General features: G+C 39.1%; 1 protein-coding gene across 8 annotated transcripts in view; it reads left to right on the plus strand.

Moving 5' to 3' along the window:
- PCDH15 (protocadherin related 15) overlaps positions 1-20674 on the plus strand; it is a 1549353-nt gene that overhangs the window by 1484142 nt on the left and 44537 nt on the right. For all 8 annotated transcript variants that reach the window (XM_045040943.1, XM_045040941.1, XM_045040940.1 and 5 more), the window contains 2 exons: positions 479-694; positions 8215-8303. In XM_045040943.1, the coding sequence (XP_044896878.1) occupies positions 479-694; positions 8215-8303 (305 nt within the window). The remainder of the gene's footprint in view (positions 1-478; positions 695-8214; positions 8304-20674) is intronic.

Genomic DNA, 20674 nt, shown 5'->3' on the forward strand with positions numbered 1-20674 from the left:
GATGAAAAAGTTTTGAACTTTTATTCTTCTTGTCATCTGAGAGATTTTAGTGCATTATTTTATTTTTTCCCCTTTCGGAAATGGGTTAGATGAAAAGCACTATTACAAGCTATGTCTATTACACAAGACAATGGCTAGGTAAACAATCAATCCCATCCTTACACCAATTTGGATCCCAGCCCAGAGTGGAATGCATCAGACATGCCAATCAAAACACTTGATTCACTGACTGGACCGGGTTAGTGTCTGTGTCCTTGGAATTCACCCTGGGTAGTCATTATCATTCATCCCTGTGGACACAAAGGCTGATAATCTACAGGATGATATCCAGAACAATAGACAGTTAAGAGGGTTGTGTTGTGTTATTATCACAAAAGAACATCAGTCTTACAAACAGAAATAAGCCCTTTAATACAGGCTATGTTTTTCCTGCTTATTTATACCCTGTGTTTTGTTTTGTTTTGTTTTCCCCTCCTAGGCTACTGACAAAGATACTGGCAATTATAGCGCCATGGCATACCGACTCATCATTCCACCAATTAAAGAGGGAAAAGAAGGATTTGTGGTAGAAACATATACCGGGCTCATCAAAACTGCTATGCTTTTCCACAACATGAGAAGGTCCTACTTCAAATTCCAAGTCATCGCGACTGACAACTATGGGCAGGGGCTAAGTGGCAAGGCAGATGTGCTGGTAAGTAGGTGAAAGTTGAGATTAGGGGACCGGAGTGCAGTTACCCCATGGTCAGTGCTTTCAACTAATAGAATTTTTTTAATTTAAGTTTTATTTACTTATTTTGAGAGAGAAAGAGAGAGAACGAGCAGGGAAGGAGAAGAGAGAGAGGGAGCGAGATAATCCCAAGCAGGCTGTGCACTGTCAGCACAGAGCCCCACATTGGGCTCGAACCATGAGATCGTGACCTGAGCCTAAGAATCGGACGCTTAACTGAATGAGTCACCCAGGTGCCCCAACTCATAGACCTTTTAAATTTAATCCAAATAGGTTTCCTAAAACCTAAATTAATTTTCATCCAGGTTGTCAATAGCTCTAGCTTAGGATATGAAAGGTATAGCTTTAAGGCTGTGCATTTTTTTCACACTTGGGAACTACATCATGATATGTTTTTATATATGATTGTGACAGCAATTCCAAAGTATTGGATTACTATTTGGTCTTCAGATCTCATTTTTACTATAGAGTTGGCTGGAGCTCCTTAAAAATTTTTAAATACTTCACAGAGTCGTGCTGGAGAAATTAAAATGTATGAAATTTGTTAATGCTTAAATTCCTTTTAAATTTTTTTTCAATGTTTATTTATTTTTGGGACAGAGAGAGACAGAGCATGAAGGGGGGAGGGGCAGAGAGAGAGAGGGAGACACAGAATCGGAAACAGGCTCCAGGCTCTGAGCCATCAGCCCAGAGCCTGACGCGGGGCTCGAACTCACGGACCGCTAGATCGTGACCTGGCTGAAGTCGGACGCTTAACCGACTGTGCCACCCAGGCGCCCCTTAAATTCCTTTTAGACCTTTCATAATTAAGAAAATAAAAGGAAATTTTTTGACGCAAATTCCTGCTCCAATAGATGTAATTTCCTTATTTGACCCAAATCCCTGATGATAGCATCGATGATTCTTGACTAAGTTATATTTGGCTCAGTCAAGAACATTGCTTTCCTCTGCTTTTTCTTAGGCAGGACACCATCTCAGTGGTAGAGCGTACTCAAGGGTGGTTTGATATTACTGCTTATTCAAGGTGTTCAATACCTGTGTTTCTGACTTGTGGAGTTTCCACCAACCTGGTGGTGTGGACTAGTTAGATTTTTCTATGATTACAAGTTATAATTATTACTGGAAATGCTTCTCACATAAAGGCATCATCAAGTATAATTTTTCTTTTGCCGTTTGCATCTTATTAAATCTTCATTTTCACCATTACATGTAATTCTCTGAACTAGTTCAACCTTCTCAGATACGCAGACAGCAGGATCAATGTTTTTCTTCTACATAGGTACTCATGAAGACCAACCACCTTGACTATGATGGCTATGAAGTTCGAACATCCCCATTTAGAACAGTGCAGTGGTGGTAAACAAAGGCCAATCTAAGTCTGGAAGCTTTTGACATAGAAGATACTAACGTTGACACTGATTTTTGATAAAATTAAGATCTGCAAACCTAATATAAAATAATGTTGCTATTTCCCTTCCTGTTAAAGGGCTGCACACTGTGATGGTGTAAGATTAGCCACTAGGGTAATTACGCTAAGTATTTATAATTATAATACTACTTTGGGGCACCTGGGGGGTTCAGTCGATTGAGTGTCCAACTCCTTATCTTATGATCCCAGAGCGTGGGGTCGAGCCCCGCATCAGGCTCCACACTGAGCATGGACCCCCCTTAGGATTCTCTCTCTTCCTCTCCATGCCCCTCCCCCTCCTAAAATAAAAAAATACTACAATAACATAAATAAAATATAACTATGTAGATTATATTTGTAATATGTACATAAGCCATGCGAAGTTTATGGGTTTCTTATTTCGACTCTATAAACTATTGTGTGGAAATTAAAAAGTATACCTTTAAAACTACCGTGTGTGTGTGTGTGTGTGTGTGTGTGTGTGTGTGTGGAAAACTTCCTAGCAAAACAACATTTATGATAAGTATGAAATCCTGTCAGGCGAGAGAAGGGAATGTGGAGAGAAAGGGAGAAATGAGGCTTTGATGGAGAGGGAACGGCCTGGGCCAGAACCGAGAAGGAAGACAAGTTGTGACAGCCTGAGTCCCGGAGAGATAGTACTCAGCCCAGAGCAGCGAGCGAGCAGAGTGCATGAGAGCCGAGAGCCAGGCTGGGCATGGCAGTAGGTGGCTCATGTGGTGGTCGTTGGCCATGTTAACAAACTGGAACTTTTTCTTAAAAGTAGTGGGAAAGCATTGGAAAATTTTTAGCAGGAGTGAGTGAAGGTAAGATTTTTAATTCAGAAGAAACCTTCTTGTTTATTGGGACTCTGTTCTCCCGAGAGGACACTCCTCATGCTGCTGGCTTCTGTTTGAATCTTGTTCTGTTTCTGTTTGCTGCACTTCAGACCACGCACTGGCTGAGGGGGACCTTTGAGCATGACGTGGCTACTTCTAGACCTTCCCTCTTCTTGAGATCCAGCCTTGGTTCTCCCCGTCTGAGCCTGTCATTCGCTGCCTCCCTCACATTGTTGCTGTGATCTCCCAAACCTTGGGTCTTCCCCCCCCCCCCCCAACACACTCAGTGAGTTAAGTTTCTGGTTACTGTCACCATTTCCAGCAATCCCATTGTCCTGATTTTTGGCAGTTTCACACACACAAATGATTCCTCCAGTATCCTGAATTTACAACCTCTTGGCTGCCTCTTCTCTGGTGCTTTTGCCCTCTACCCTATTGCATCCACTAGAAACCAGCTATTTCTCTCATTACCAGTGAATGCATCCCCTCTATAACCTCCATTTCAAACCTCCCACTCTTCGAAAGTCATACTGAACATACCCAGCTAACACCAGCACTCCGTGGCTCCTCCAGGACCTTCAGTCCATTTAGCCTCCCTCCACCCTCATGGTTTCTCTCTGCTGCACACTAGCTTTATAGTACAACACTGACCACCATAAGCCCTCAGTCACATAGGGATTCAACTTCCTTGCCCTTTCTCCCGACATCATACTCATTTGGCAAAACCATAAGTCTAAATAATTCCAACATTCTCCTCTCTCCAGACCTATAGTCATGCTGAGTATGTCTCCAGAAACATACACAGTTGTAGAGTCTTACTTTAAATTAATGATAAAAGCCCCCATGTGAGCACCACACTGTGCTTCCTGGTCCCTCCACGCGTCTCTCCTGCAAGAGCCCCTATTGTGCAGTCCTCCAGTATCTTCTCGACCTCACTGTTGTCTGGTTAATGGACATTCTGTTTCACTGAAAGATAAGATTAAGGCATTAGAAGACGACTACTACAACCCGCACCACGAATCCTACTGATCTACCAGAATTTATACCCATGTATGCTCTGTCTTCTTCCCTGCTCACTTAGACAAGTTCTTTATGCTCCTATCATCACTTCTACCTGTACAACAGGCCCAATCCCCACCCGCCAGCTCTGGGACATTGTTTCAGCCGCTCTTCTGTTTCTTTTATGCAAGAGCCATATCAATCTCCCCTTTATTGGATTATTCCCATAAACATGCTGGTTTTCCATCTTCCAAACTGATGTTAAAAACCCCCTTGACCTACATCTCCTTCCAAATACCACTTCATTTCTATGTTCCTCTTTCCAGAAAAACTCACTGCTGGGGTGGGCTCTAGGTTTTTGCTGTGGAATCTCTCTTGAACCGTCTCTAATTATAACTCTGCTCCAAGCCCTCATCCAGAACTTCCATGTTACTAAATTCACTGGTAATGTCAGTCGTCATCATATTTGAACCATCAGCAATACTCAACTGGTTATTACCTTTATGAGGCTTCTGGGCCACATTATCCTGTGGTCGTCTCTTACCTCACTGTTCGTCCCTTCTCAGTCTCCTTTCTGGTTCATTTTCCTCTCCTGACCTTTTAATATTGATGTTTCTTCTGGGTCAGACATTAATTCTCTTTTCTGTCTATTCTCACTCCGTAAACTCATTCAGTCACCAGAACTTTAAAATGTCATCTATATACTAAAGAACATCACATTTATGTTTTGGCCCCAAAGATCATTTCTGAACAGCAAATTCATAGATCTGTGTGCACACTGGAAAGTTGGGTGAAGATGCCTATTTAATGTTTCCTGAACTGAGTTCCTCTTCTTCATCACATCTCTTCACTCTGTCATCCCTCCCTCCCTGTCTCCTCAATTTTACTCGATGACCAGATCATCTTTATGTTCCTTAGGCTAAAAAGCTCTTGATTCCTTTCTCTCCTAAGGCACACAATGAATCCCTCAGTAAATACTGTGGTATTCATAAATGTTATGTATATATGTGTGTGTGTGTGACGAACATATATATATGTGTGTGTGTGTGTGTATATATATATATAAACATATATATATATATAAATGTATATGTCATCTACACATTTTTCAACCCTTCTCCTATTGGAGCCTGGTTGAAACCACCCTCCTATTTCACCTGTGTCATCTCACAAACTCAGTAACTTGCCCCCATGCTTCCTCTCTTCCCCTACTCAAGTCTGGTGTTAATATAGCAGCCAAAGTGATCCCTTACAAGGTAATTCAGGTCCTCTTGTTTCTCTGCTCAAAAGCTTTTCCTATCACCCAGGTCTTTCAGAGACATTCCTGGGTCATTACAGAAGACTTTGAGGCCCTGGATAATCTGGCCTTCATTGACATCATTTTCTATTCTCCATTGCAGTCCTTCAGACCCAGTAATATTGGCCAATTTGCTGTTCCCCAAATAGGCAGACATTCCCTCACTTTTGTGATTTTGCAGTGCTTCTGTCTAGAATGTTCTTTCCCCCAAAGTGTTCAGAACTAGCTCCCTCGTCTCCTCCAAAAATTTCCAATGATGCATTTCACACCGGAGCCTCCTCAGACCATCCAGCTCAGAATTGCAGCCGATTGTGTAACATCACACCTCTTAATTGTTTTCTCTTTACAGTGGATTTATATTCATGTTCGTATTTCCACCCGGAAACTGCATGAGGATAGCTTTTTGTTGTTGTTTTTAATTAATTATTTTATTCCCTGATGTATCTCAAGTGCCCAGAATAATTCCTGACATACAGAGGGTACCCAGTGCCCATTCGACGGGTGAATCACCTCTGTCTTACAGTGTAAATTGGCAGTTATCAAAGTGTGGTCCATGGAGTTTCGAGGGCCCCCCCCCAATCATTTTGGGGTTTGGTGGAGTCAGAACTTTTCTCATGAGACTGCTAGGGCATTGTTTGACTTTTTTACTGTATTGCATTTGCACCACTATTTTCACTGTATCCTTCATAGTCATACATAAACAGGAAAAAAAAAAAAAAAACTTGAAGAGTGTCCTTACTCGTAAGCAGTAAAACTGATTAGTTTTAACAAACCTCCACTCTTGACTAAATACCTTTTCAGGATGTTGTGTAATGAAATGGGAAGTATGCTTCGAACACTTCTGTTGTTTAAGGATGTAGAGGGCAGTCTGAAGGAGAACTATTATGTAAGCTGAATTGGCTGGGTTTTTGTTTTTTACGAAATAGCTTTTGCTTTGAAAAAATAACTTGAGATAAAATAGGCTTATTCAGACTTGAATATTTGGTAGACATTTACACAAAAATGAATGAAGTGAGACTGTCAGTTCAAGGAAAACAACGGACAGTATTTGTGGCTACTGATAGCATCAAAGCTTCCAAGCGCAAAGTAGAATATTGGAAAGCTTGGGGGCGCCTGGGTGGCTCAGTCGGTAAGCATCTGACTTCAGCTCAGGTCATGATCTCGTGGTTTGTGGGATCGTGCCCCATGTCTGCGCTCACAGCACAGAGCCCGCTTGGGATTCTCTCTCCCTCCCTCTGCCCTTCCCACCCCTCTCTTGTGTACTCTCTTGCTCTCAAAATAAATGAATACACTTAAAAAAAATGAAAGTAAATAAAAGTAAAATAAATTTTAAAGATAAAAAGAATATTGGAAAGCTTATAGTCAGTCACCAGTGTGAGCCTGACAGCTTCCCATTATTAAAGACCATGAGATCAGTGGTCATTTTAAGGAATGTGACATTTTTCTTGATATTGTATTATGTAGTGTTTCAATATTTGAAGAATCTGTGTTACTCAATGAACCGGCATTTTCCAAATGACCAATGCATGATATTAAAGCATCATTTGTGGGTAAAGATCCATTGAAAGTGGAAGATAGATAAATGTGTTTTAATGTAACTAAACCCGATTTTCAATTTCACACTCAGACTAGCACTTGACTTTTGGTGTTGTATCAAAGACTATACAAAGCTGTCTAAAAAAGATTATTAAGCTGCCTCTTCCTTTTCAAGAAAAATGAGATGGCACCAGAGACCAGTCAGGAGAGACAGTGACCAGCAAGAGAAGGTGAGGGTTTCTAGAGCTTTGCTGTCCAGTGTGTTAGTCACTTGTCCTCTGTGGCTACTGAGCACTTAAAATGTGGCCGTGTCACATTGAGACGTACTGTAAGTATGCATACAGTACACACTGGGCTTCAAAGACTTAGTATAAAAAATGTAAAATGTCTCAATAAGTTGTTTTATATTGATTGTGTGTTGGGATGATAATCTATTAACATATTGGGTGAAGTGTATTATTAAATGACTTTCACTATTTTTTTAATCTTTCTACCGTGGGGACCAGAAATTTTTAAATTACATATCTGCATGTATGTGTGGCTTACATTAATTTTTTTATTTGCCACTACTATCTAAAGTACCTGGGCACAAATAGATTAAAAAAGGAAAGCTAAGAAGTTCATTAGGAAGAATTAGAAGAACTTAGAAATAATACATACACTGGCAACCTCTGATTTTAGAATGTGTGCTTCACAAATGTTACTTTTTCTTCTTTTGACTCTTTCTTGTAATTTTAATCCATTACAGAGATTGAACCCAACAATAATAGAAATATGTTTTTAAAAAGTCTTTATAAGCAGAATTTTATAAGCAGAATTCCTTCAAAAATTTATTTCTGGAAATATTTGCCTAACCACTGCACTGGGAAAGTAACATAAGTAAGATCTAGGAATGGTAAACATTTAAATACCTTTGTTGTACATGATACACAAAGCCAGTATTCAGGGGCATAACAAACCCAGCGTCTGCTGAAGCAGACATGAAGGCTGTCTAATGATCCCATGGAATGAATTATTCTAACTACTCACATCTCAGCTTCTTAGTCACACTGGATGAATGCTTTCCCGAGATTTGTAAAACCTGTGTTTTCCATTATCCTGAGTGTTCTTAAATAACCCAATTAGAAAAATGAATGTGCCTTCCTTCATGCTTTAGACAGTCACCAACCCACAAAAAAACCCCACAGAAACCAACAAGAGTAGAAGTCACTTAGGGCTCTGTTACTTCCAAGTAAGCAATGATAGTCTACCCATCTCCACCTGCCCAACATCTAATGGCGGTTGTCTCACTAAAGATACTTATTCCTAAATGAAACATGGGGAGCCACTGGGTCTATGCATAGTAGGAAAGAAATGGGTTATAAAAATGCTCGTTAGTTCTCAACGGGCTCTGGTTCTCCTCCTGCAGGTCTCTGTGGTCAACCAGCTGGACATGCAGGTGATCGTTTCGAACGTGCCCCCGACTCTGGTGGAGAAAAAGATAGAAGACCTTACAGAGTAATGGATTTTTGCTTGCTTATATGTCTATATTCATATAGCTATATTTTTATTGCATTAGGTCATTTTAATCACTACAGTGTTCAGATTAAACCCATAAAACACCATCTTAATAATTCAGTGTACCCTTTTCCTGAAATGGAGAGCTTCACTTAAAATACGTGGAGATTCTGAGAGTGCCTTCAAAGAGGTATGGAAATTAGATGTGTGATGATGCTGTTATTCAGGATGCTTTGACCGATGCATCAACATAACCTCAAAACGCTGCAGAGAAGAAAGGAACCTTAAGAGTCATTATTAGAGTATATATCTTGATTTTTTGTAGCCCCAAATGATTCAAAAAACTCACTGAGTCATCAATCCAGTGAGCCCAGGGAATGTTATTTCTCAAAGTGATGGATCTAGATGGCCAAGTCTTACTCTTTCAAAAACCAAGGAGACTAATTTTAGACAATATTAGAAAATATGCCACATTGTGCCTTTTGAACAGTGTATACCTAACATGTCATTGTTGAATCAGACAAAGTTGGGACTATTTATGAAGCCACAGTTCTCTGATATTCTGAATGCTCTAAAAGATTACTAAATGTCTTTACTAGTTCACTCTGAGCCAGCCAACCTAGCCTGCCATCATTTCATAATTTTTAGATGGACACTCATTTGTTAATTCTGCATCTTCCCTTGAGTTCAGGTTGACAGGTACCAATTTCTCACTGCCTCTCTCTAGCAAAATATCTTTCACTTCCAAGTTGCCAGAAGAAGCTTCAGATATCAGACGGCGAAACTTTTAGTAATTATGCGCCGTATACAATAAGAAAAGCTTAATGAATGCCTGAGTATTTCTTCTGTAATAAAAGCATGCGCTCTGTAACAATTATCTCTTACTACATCACAAACTTAACCTTCGAGCGCCATGTACAATGTCCTGTGGAGAAGAGGATTCTCAATATTTATGCTTGGAATATCAATCATTCAGTGTCTGGGTTACTGCTACAGAAGGGGTTTATGTACACTTAACCTCTTGTCAAAATAATAGCTGATTTACACCTGAAAAAAAATCTAGAATCACGCCTGTCTCTTAGCTGCTTTAATGTTATCTATGGAAGCAGACTTTCTCTGATTGTACCATCAAAATATGGTACAACCATCTTCAACCTCTAACCCTTCATTCTGCTCTCTTTGTCTTCAAAGCATTAACTAATATTTTCACTGTACGTCAATTTCCCACCGAAGTATAAGTTCCATGAGGATAGGGTGCTGTCCTGTATTTTCATTGCTGTCATTCAAGTTATATAGTAGGCACCCTATCCATTTTATTGAATGGAAATTTTATACAAGCTAAATCATGATTCCCCTTTCTCGTATCAAGACAAAATTTATGAAAACTGAAGAAATGGCAACGTAGAAGTATGATTTCATAGCAGTTTTATGATTTCCCCCCCTCTTAAGTGGAAAGGAAGACCTGAAAGAGAAAGAACAGGCAGCTTTCTAGTCTTGAAAGAAATATATCCCTGTGAAAGGAGCTTAGACATCGTGTCACATATCAGTTTTGGAACACGATCAAGATGCCTTGGTCTTCCCCAGTCGGCCTTACCATGTCTTATCATTTGTTCACAAAAGCTGGTGAAGCTTATATCGTGGGATTGTTGTGAAGAACTAAATAATATAAGCCGTGTAGGGCAGTGAGAATTGTGAATATTCAGTAAATAGCAGGTATTCTAACAACGAGGTTAGTGAGCCAGTCAGGAGTATGAAGATAGAGATGCCGGTTTTTTCCAGAGGGTAGTTTAGTGTGGAGTTCAGATTACGGGTTCAACCTGACCAGTTTGAAACTTAGGATAACTGTGTGACCTTCAGGCAAGAGATTTAGCACTTAGGGCCACACTTCCTCGTCTAGAAAATTGGAACAAGGATGTCAATCCTGTGTTGTGTTTGATAAAATTTAGGCAGTATAGCATCATTTGTCAGCAGTTATGTGGTTGAATCATTCAGGGCCACAGAATCAAGATCTAGACTCTCATAGTGAATGTTGGGATTTCTTTCTTCTATGCAGTGTTCGCTGGTTATGATGATGAATCAGTCAGAGTGCTCTGGATATAGCAGGCACATGCCTAATTCCTTAGTGTCAATTTTTAAAAATCTGTGTTAATTTAGAGATTCTTAAGCACAAAAATTTCTGATCCCTTTAAAAAAATAGACTATTTTTTTAGAGCAGTTTTACATTCACAACGAAACTAGGCAGAAGATGCACAGCGGATTCCCAACTGCCCCCCACTCACAGCTTCTCTCACTGTCAACATCGTGCCTCAGAATTAGTGGCGCCTTTGTAGCAAACCGACATGGACACATGGTAAACGCCCTAAACTCATAGTCCACGTGAGGTTTGCTCTTGCCGATGTGCACACTGTGGGTTTGAACTCATGGCTCATGGCCTCTACCTATCACTGTACGGGACACAGAATAGATCCACTGCTGTCAACGTCCTGTGTCTCCACCTCTTCATCCCTCCTTTCGTCTCTTCCCCTGGAAACCACCGCTCTTTTTACTGTCTCCCTGGTTTTGCCTGGTCCGGAATGTCTTATGGTTGGAATCCTGTGGTCTGTAGTTTTTTTGATACCTTTTAGAAAGCTGCTGGTCGTCCTGATAAGGACTGTTAGATCTGATTCAGCCTAATGAAGCACCAAACACCCTTTAGTGTCCAGGGGAGGAATAAAAATACACAGTAACTGAAGTAGACAACAGAAGGACAGCTTGTTCAATAAAACAAGAATTTATTGTTCCAGTGACCAGACTAACCAGCACGTTGTTTCCTATAGACGTTCTTAGATGGCAAGTCACACTACCATCAAAGATATTTTCTTTTTATTTCTTTCTTTTAATGTTTATTTATTTTTGATAGACAGAGAGAGCATGAGTAGGGGAGGGGCAGAGAGAGAGAGAGGGAGACACAGAATCCAAAGTAGGCTCCAGGCTCAGAGCTGTCAACACAGAGCCCAATGCAGGGTTTCGAACTCACAAACCATGAGATCATGACCTGAGTCGAAGTTGGACCCTTAACCAACCCATCAAAGACATTTTCTATAATCCCCGTATATCTTTATCCATAAGAAGGAAACTTAAATTCCATATGATCATCACTTTTTTTTTTCTTCCTTTAGACAGACCCATAAATGAGGCCAGATCATAATCCATAGTTTTCTTGGCAAGTGTGAAATCAGTACAAACCGGGAGGGTTGATAAAATAAAAATTTGATGACCTAATACAATCGTTTCATGATGGGAAGATTTTGCAAAGGGGGTCAGTATCCTTTGATGGCCAAGAACACAATGCCTGGAAAACAGAATGCTCCTTGTAAATGAGTGTTGCTATAGTGATGGTAATGATTATTCCCCATGCCCCTGGCATGAATGGCTCTACTGAACACTTTCAGGTTTTGTTTTGTTTTGTTTTGTTTTGTTTTGTTTTGTTTTTTACTACTTTTGTTATTTGGGGCTTAGGGAATTTATGGGAGACCAACGCCCCTTTGTAATGAAACATGTTTCTTTTAAATTGTATTAACTTATTCAGCAAATTCCAGTGAGAATCTGTGGCTGCAGGTGGCCCTTTCATGTCTATGTTCTCAAGTACTTTAGGTTAAATTTAGGATTTATCTCTTTGTGGGCTCTGACTTAACAAATGCTTGAGGTTAAGGGGTGGGACAGGGCTGTAAGGACGAGGATGGGGAAACCGGGCTATGACCAGCAAAGGACTGGCAGTAGTGTGTGAAGAGGAAGCTGGGAAATGTTGGGGTCCGTGTCTCCTTTCTCCATCCACTTCATCGTGAAGCCCAAATGAATAGAAGAAGGTTGGGATTCTAAAATTTAAATCTTTAAGAATCTGCAGAAATGGCATTTTTTGAAGAGTATGCATCAAGGAGTTTCAGAAATACTGTGTTCCAGCATGAATTGGAATTGAAAATTAAGGTCACAGAGTTGCTCAAACACTTCTCTTACTTTCTAAATACGATATGAAAATTCAGCGACTGTAGACTTTATTGAAGTAGTTATTGATTTGGCGTAGGAGAGCCCATCTCCATGAAATATTGATACCGCATCTGAAATGTGTCTGTGTCACTAATTTATGGCTCCTTGAATTAAGGTTACAAAACATACTTCAGAAATCTAGCCGAGACACACATTTCTAGGATGAGAATTATGAAATCTCTTGGGAAGAGAATCTATGAAACAGTAAACAGTAAATGCTCACACTTATATTTTCTTAAATCAGTGTAATAAAGACTGGTGTTGAGGGGAAAGGTCAAATGGAAAGGCAGATCAATAAACACATTAGCTTTGATAATTTTTACCCTCTCCTTCCTTTTGAGGTCCAGACACTATAAAGGGACAGATATTCCTATTATAAATATTAATGTTAATAGACTAATACATTTGAAGAGATTTTTGTAATGTTTATACTGTTACTTAAATTTTGGTTTTTACTACATTATTTCTTTCATTATAATTTTTTTAATTTTTTTAACATTTACTTATTTTTGAGATAGAGACAGAGCATGAATGGGGGAGGGTCAGAGAGAGAGGGAGACACAGAATCTGAAACAGTCTCCAGGGTCTGAGCTGTCAGCACAGAGCCCAACATGGGGCTCGAACTCACGGACCGTGAGATCATGACCTGAGCTTAAGTCGGACATTTAACCGACTGAGCCACCCAGGTACCCCTTTCCATTATACTTTTTTAAGTGTTAACAGTAATTTCAAATTTAAAAACAATAATTTTAAATCAATGGTTTTAATAACAATACTTATGTAAGTAAAATTCTATTTCCAAAAACAGATAGTAGCCTGAATTTAGTTAGCCTATATGCTTTAACTTGCAAATTCCTAATTTGGAGTGTTACACTCTCTGGATAGAAAAAACAAATGCTTATTTATTCTATTCAGATTCCTATAAGAAAACACTTCAGAGAAAATCTCATGTAAAATTCCTAAATGATATATTAACTCCCCCCCCTCCCCACCCTCACCCAGGAAGTTGATTCTTCTTGAAGGGACCCTAGGCTCAAGCCCCACCCACCAGTGACTAGGTGGCAGGTCTCTGGCCAATTAAACTCTCTAAGTCCTAATATCCATATGCAATGCTGCAAATCTATTAAATAAAAAGTAGTTACCGGTTGTAAGTATTGGAAGCGTGAGTATACCAAGCAAAGTCTGTGCTCCTATGGAGCTTCCATTCTATGGGGGGAAAACAGCAAATAGAATAATAATAAATTCATATATAATATGTAGCAATATGAAATTATGGAAGAAAGGTCCTGTCTCACATAGGATGATGGAGGAAAACCTTGTGATAAGCTGAAATCAGAGCAGAAAGGAGTTAAGGGAGACAGCCAGGTGGTTACCATGATGTGTGGCGGTGGGGGCAGTTTTCCCAGAGAGAGGACACTGCTGATGTGAAAACCCAGATGGAGGAGACTGTTGTCATATCAAGATAGGAAGTGAGTTATATGGGATATCATGGGCCACTTGAAGGATTTAACATTTTACCCTGTGCAAGATACAAAGTCCATAGAACTGTTAGTCTGATATCGTAGCCGTGAGGCATAGGAGTGCTTAACTTGTGGTCAGTCCAAATGGAAGGTGCTCTAAGTATAAAATATACACCAGATTTAAAAATATTGGTAGCCCCCCGCCCAATAAAAGGACAATATCATTAATAATTTTAGATGGATTATACACTGAAATGGTATTTTTTGGGTGTAATGAAATATATTAAAATTAGTCTCGCCATTTTTATTGTTAATCTTTTAATGTGGGTACTAAAAAATTTAAATTTGCATGTGATTTGCATATTTCTTTTGGCCGGTGTTACCTGTAAGGATTTGCACAGAGAAATAATGTTCTGGCTTAAGTTTTAAATATTGTTGAGTGGGAGACAAAGTGAGGAGCTATGAGTCCAGGGAGAGATCTCCGGGGCTTGGACTGTTGTTAAGGTAGCTGCAGGAGAGATGTTTAGATGAAGGGTATATTTTGAAGATGCAGTCTATAAAATTTGTAAAATTCCTTGGTTTGGGGTCTTAGTAAATGGAAAAAATAAAAATTTCTTTACCTGGCCACTGAAGACTTTGATAAAACGATATGTGGGAAGGTCACAGTATTCTCTTCTTGGAGACAGTCGACTTTATTTAGCAAGATTTGGTTCCCCGCGATAAATGATGCCAGTTCCTTTTCTCGTCTTCATCCTGCTGATTTCTCAACTCAGTGATAAAGTGAAACTCCATTATCTACCTCCTCTCACCATGGCCGCTTCCCTAGCCCTGCAATAAGGTTATTTTCTTTTGTCTTATTTATTCCTCATGAACTGAGTGTATTATATACGTCAGGTATGGTATTATCCTAGAAAACCAGTTGCAAGCTGTTTCAAAAATATGTCCAGCTGGAACATATGGAATGTTATTATATCTGAGAGATTCTTCAGTTGTGTAGTCTTTCTTATCTGCTGTATTTTAAATTAAATTGTTGTAAGTATCGGCAATCACATGCCGATTTTAAGTATACTTAGCACAAAGATGTGGTCAAAGTTGGAGAGCTTATCAACGGAGAATGATCATAAGTGATCTAATTTCTATCACAATGAAGCACAGACAGTTCCATGTACAACTTTTGGAGACAACATTTTCCAAATTAGTCATGTAAGAGCTATAAAATAAATTGAAGCCAATCATAAAAATAAAACACAAACTCAACTTAAATTGTTGAGCTACTTTTTACTATTTAAGGTACAATTCATGATTCTTTAGAACACATAAATATGCTTTGGTTTTAGTCAGTCTTGGTGATTCATTGTTTCAACACAAAGGAAATTCATCTGCTATTTTTCTCAGAAATAGTTAGGGGCTTCATTTTGGTAGAGAAGGAGAAGTCATCTCTTTTTGCAAGAAAAATACTTACTTTCAACTTACTGTGTTGATAATTCTTTACAGAATGGAAGTTGGCCCAGAATGCAGTGAGACTTTGATAGCATACTATCTGATGTTGTTATTCATACATGTTGTAGTAGTATGTTTAATGCTTAATTCCTTGAAATGTGGGAAAGTATAGACATTTGAATTCCATTTCTATACAAATATAGAATTTGTATTGCATGGTCATACAGCAAAGTTTTAAATTATCCCAGTGTCAGTATTGAGCTGACATCATGGAATCATAGTTACAAAGAGGGGTGCTTCAGTACTCTCATTTCTGGGGTCCTATTTGTGAGGGTCAAAATGTCCTATTTTGTATGAATTCTTAGTTTTCATTTGAAGATATGCTATCATAGCAGAAAATGAATATATTATTTACACTAACAATTAAACTTGTGTCCACATGGCTCAAATTCACGGTACTTAGTATTTTGTTTCTGATAATATGTTTCTGATGTATTAGGGTAAATTTTTATTTTTTTATTTCATGTTATATGCATTCTCCATATTCATATTACACTTGACCCTCGAACAACATAGGGTTCAGGGGTGCTGTACAGGTGAAAATCCACATATGACTTTTGAATCTCCAAAAATTTAGCTAATAATACTCTACTGTTGACTGGAAGCTTTACCAATAACACAGTCAATTAACACATATTGTGTGTGTTACACATATCATATACTACATTCTAGCAATAAAGTCAGAGAAAAAAAAACTATAGTAAGAAAATCATAAAGGAGAGAAATACATTTGTAGGGCTGTACTGTAAAGCTCCATGTATATACGTGGAACCATGCTGCTCAGTGTTATATATGGGTCGACTATATACTTTCCTACATGCACAGTTAACCAAAAACAAATGACTTGTCAACTAGACTTCACTTTTTCTTAAGATACCATTGTATAGTAATTCAGTAAAACATTATGTATGCTGATGTCTTGCTTTCAATAGATTTGTTTCATATTTTAATGGTCACAATACCCATCATTCACTAACACATTTTAGAATCTTTTTTTAAATATTTTTTAAAGTTTATTTATTTTTGAGACAATGCCAGAGAAGAAGTGCAAGCAGCAGAGGGGTAGATAGAGGGAGACACAGAATCCGAAGCAGGCTCTAGGCTCTGGAGCCTGACGCGGGGCTTGAACTCACGAACCGTGAGATCATGACCTGAGCTGAAGTCGGACGCTTAACTGACAGAGCCACCCAGGTGCCCCATTTCAGAATCTTTATAGTCAAAACTATACTAGTTTCTGTTGGAAGAAACAAAAAGTACTAAAGGAAAATAAATGGTGTTTCTCAGTTAATACTTACCACCTGACACTTGTCATATAGAAAATTTAAATATATTATTTGTGCCATGTCCCCATCTTCCTCAGCAATATGGACATACAAGTACTTTTGTCTCTATTTTATCTTTTTTCTGCTTTTTCATTGACACTCAAACCTTCGGAGATGATGAAAAGAAAGCCAAAACAAATAAACAAAATACTTCCTATAATTCCATGGGGGATGTTTGGATTTTGTTTGTATTTAAAAAAAAATGTTTGAAATATTTGAGCTATAGCTGTTGTTTTCAAGAAGAGATAAGTAGACTCTTCCTTAGCTGAAAATCTGTTTTCATGGAAGATCAATTTAAAATGCTATTTTTTGAGATTCGGAGCAGATAGAGACATTTTCTTTATTGCCTTTGTTTGCTCTGTGAGAAAAGTGGAAGCGTTAAAAAATAGAGTTGTATTGAAGGAGGTTTCCTGTTTAAGAGAATAGCAAGCTTGAAGAATAGGGTTTTGATTGAGGGGGAAATCAGTTTAATCCATAAGAGACCATTGTAATGAAGGTACCAGTATATTGTCTAATATTCTTGTTTTAACTTATGATCTGTGCTATATTACATATAGCATTTATACATATAGCACAGATCATATGTATATGTATATATATAAAGAATTTGAATACTTATTAACATAAGTATTAAAGTTAATAAAAGAAAAGTTATATAAAAGTTAATAAAAGAAAAGGTTAATTTATACAGGTATATTCCATCCTGTGATTTGAGAGAAAGTGGCTATTCATACTCCAAAGGTGAAATCCATTAACAAAAACAGTGAAGGAGGTATTTTCCAGCTTCCTATTGAACTTAGCTTTTGATAAAAAAAAAAATTATTGGGAGCATAGTTGGGAAATTAGAGAAGCAGACACAAGTCGAGTATTATAATCTCTGTTTTACTTTTCCCAAATATCACACCACTGAGTTCCGTTCATGTTTCAGAGCCTTTGCTCACAAAATAGAACATAACTAGAAAATGGATGCGGGGTACAGATTGTTACATATGATATGTCTCCATTAAAATGTGAATCACAGTTGCTTCTAAAGGTCTTCAAAATATATAGTGGGTACTTTTTCCTTTAAAAATTCTTCTTTCTATCATAGTCTTTTTTTTTTCCTGAAAGTTTTCTTTTTTAATTTTATTTTTTGAATTTACATCCAAATTAGCATATAGTGCAACAATGATTTCAGGAGGAGATTCCTTACCCCTTACCCATTTAGCCCATCCCCCCTCCCAGAACCCCTCCCGTAACCTTCAGTTTGTCCTCCATTTTTAAGAGTCTCTTCTGTTTTGTCCCCCCTCCCTGTTTTTATATTGTTTTTGCTTCCCTTCCCTTATGGTCATCTGTTTTGTGTCTTGAAGTCCTCATATGAGTGAAGTCATATGATACTTGTCTTTCTCTAATTTCACTTAGCATAATACACTCTAGTTCCATCCATGTAGTTGCAAATGGCAAGATTTCGTTCTTTTTGATTGCCGAGTAATACTCCATTGTGTGTGTGTATATATGTATGTATATATATATATATATATATATATACACACACACACACACACACACACACACACACACACACACCACATCTTCTTTATCCATTCATCCATCGATGGACATATGGACATTTGGGCTCTTTCCATACTTTGGCTATTGTTGATAGTGCTGCTATAAACATGGGAGTGCATGTGTCCCTTCGAAACAGTGCAACTGTATCCCGTGAATAAATGCCTAGTAGTGCAATTGCTGGGTCGTAGGGGAGTTCTGTTTTTAGTTTTTTGAGGAATCTCCATACTGTTTTCCAAAGTGGCTGTACCAGCTTGCATTGCCACCAACAAGGCAAAAGAGATCCTCTTTCTCCGCATCCTCGCCAACATCTGTTGTTGCCTGAGTTGTTAATGTGAGCCATTCTGACAGGTGTGAGGTGGTTCCTCATTGTGGTTTTGATTTGTATTTCCCAGGTGATGAGCAGTGTTGAGCATTTTTTCATGTGTCGGTTGGCCATCTGGATGTCTTCTTTGGAGAAGTGTCTATTCATGACTTTTTCCCATTTCTTCACTGGATTATTATTTTTTTTGGGGGGGGGTGTTGAGTTTGATAAGTTCTTTATAGATTTTGGATACTAAACCTTTCTCTGATCTGTGATTTGCAAATATCTTCTCCCATTCTGTCAGTTGCCTTTTAATTTTGCTGATTGTTTCCTTTGCTGTGCAGAAGGTTTTTATTTTGATGAGGTCCCCATAGTTCATTTTTGCTTTTGTTTCCCTTGCCTCTGGAGGTGTGTTGAGTAAGAAGTTGCTGGGGCCAAGATCAAAGAGGGTTTTACCTGCTTTCTCCTTGAGGATTTTGATGGCTTCCTGTCTACCTTTTAGGTCTTTCATCCATTTTGAGTTTATTTCTGTGTATGATGTAGAAAGTGGTCCAGGTTTGTTGTTCTGCATGTTGCTGTCCAGTTTTCCCAGGACCACTTGCTGAAGAGACTGTCTTTATTCCATTGGATATTCTTTCCTGCTTTGTCGAAGATTAGTTGGCCATATGTTTGTGGGTCCATTTCTCGGTTCTCTATTCTGTTCCATTGATCCGAGTGTCTGTTTTTGTGCCATCATAGTCTTTTAAGTTTTATGGTGCAGAAGTTTTGCCAAATACAACAGCTTATTATTTTTTTAAATCAGTCCCACCCAGTGGTGGGAGGTAAATAGAGCATTTTATTGTGCAGCCCCTCAACTCGGAGACCCGACCAGCAAGAGCCCACACCTGTGTTCTCTTAGCTACATGTATGGTTCTCCTCCTAACTTCCTCCAGCTCATGCACAATTTACCTCTGACTATGCTGTTGCTTTTTTTAACATAAGAAATACATTCAGCTACAAGCGTATGTAAGAAAATCCCATTTGTATCAGCAGCAACACAAATGGTATTTTAGATACTTTCTTTTCTATCCAAACTGTATGAGATGCCACATTAAATTATTTTTTCAATGTTCCACCTTTGCAAAGAGAAGTTGAGGCACAATGATTCATACAACAACACAAGGTAGGGGCATCTGGGTGTCTCAGGTTAATAAGCATCTGACTTCGGCTCAGGTCGTGATCTCACAGTTCGTGGGTTCTCCCGCATCGGGCTCTGTGCTGACAGCTCAGAGCCTGGAGCCTGCTTCATATTCTGTGTCTCCCTGTCTCTCTCTCTGCCCCTCCTCTGCTCGTGCTCTGTCTCTGTCTCTCTCTCAAAAATAAGCATTATTTTTTTTTAAAAAAAGGTAAAGTACGTGTCATATGAGTCATAAAAATAAAGCAAGCAGAATAAAAAGAAATGGAGGGAGTTGAGTAAGATGAGCAGAGAGAGGCCGTGACCATGTCCTGCAGATTGATAGAGTGCTCCCAAACTTGCTTTTCATCATTTTAGGGTCAAAGTGAAAGAGGCAAACCAAGGAACAGACTAAAAAGGGACAGAATCAGTTAAAAACTGGCGGGGGGGGGGGGGGGGGCGGGGGGTGAGGGGGACTTGCGGTGGGAAGACAGAACCATTTCTGAGTCAAATGCCAGAAGAGAAGGAGGTGTTTCCATCCTGTGGAACATCACAGAATGTACAAAGTGTGATGTATGAAGTGGTCCGTGGTTCTCAGCACAGCACCTGGGACGTACTGTGGGTGGGGTCTCTAAGGTCTGTATTAACAGAGGACTTAGTGCAGGGTATCAGGAAAGCTGTGCTGTATCCCTGTGGGCATCCACAGTCCTATGGGTTCCTTTCAGCCAGGCTTTTGAAGAAACATCCACAAGTACTTGGGTTGGGGCTTGCAATCACTCACTGTGAGGGGCTTCTGTGACAACCACGACAAATAACTAATCTTCGTGCTGCTCGTTTTTATTTGTTGGGGGTTGTACACTTACTGGGCGCTAATTAACTTCTCACAGAGCCCTTTGGGGTAGGTCTGACTGCTTTCCCCTTGCACCGGTGAGTCCCCTGCAACATTGGAAGTTGAATAATTTCCACAGAGACACAGATAGCAAGTGGGAGAGGTTTACTTTGAATCTCCATGTAGGGGCCAGGTTCAGGCTGGGTCCCTAACCACTCCCTCTTTGCAGTGC

The sequence above is a fragment of the Felis catus genome, chromosome D2, assembly GCF_018350175.1.
Source record: "Felis catus isolate Fca126 chromosome D2, F.catus_Fca126_mat1.0, whole genome shotgun sequence".
In the NCBI taxonomy this organism is placed as follows: domain Eukaryota; kingdom Metazoa; phylum Chordata; class Mammalia; order Carnivora; family Felidae; genus Felis; species Felis catus.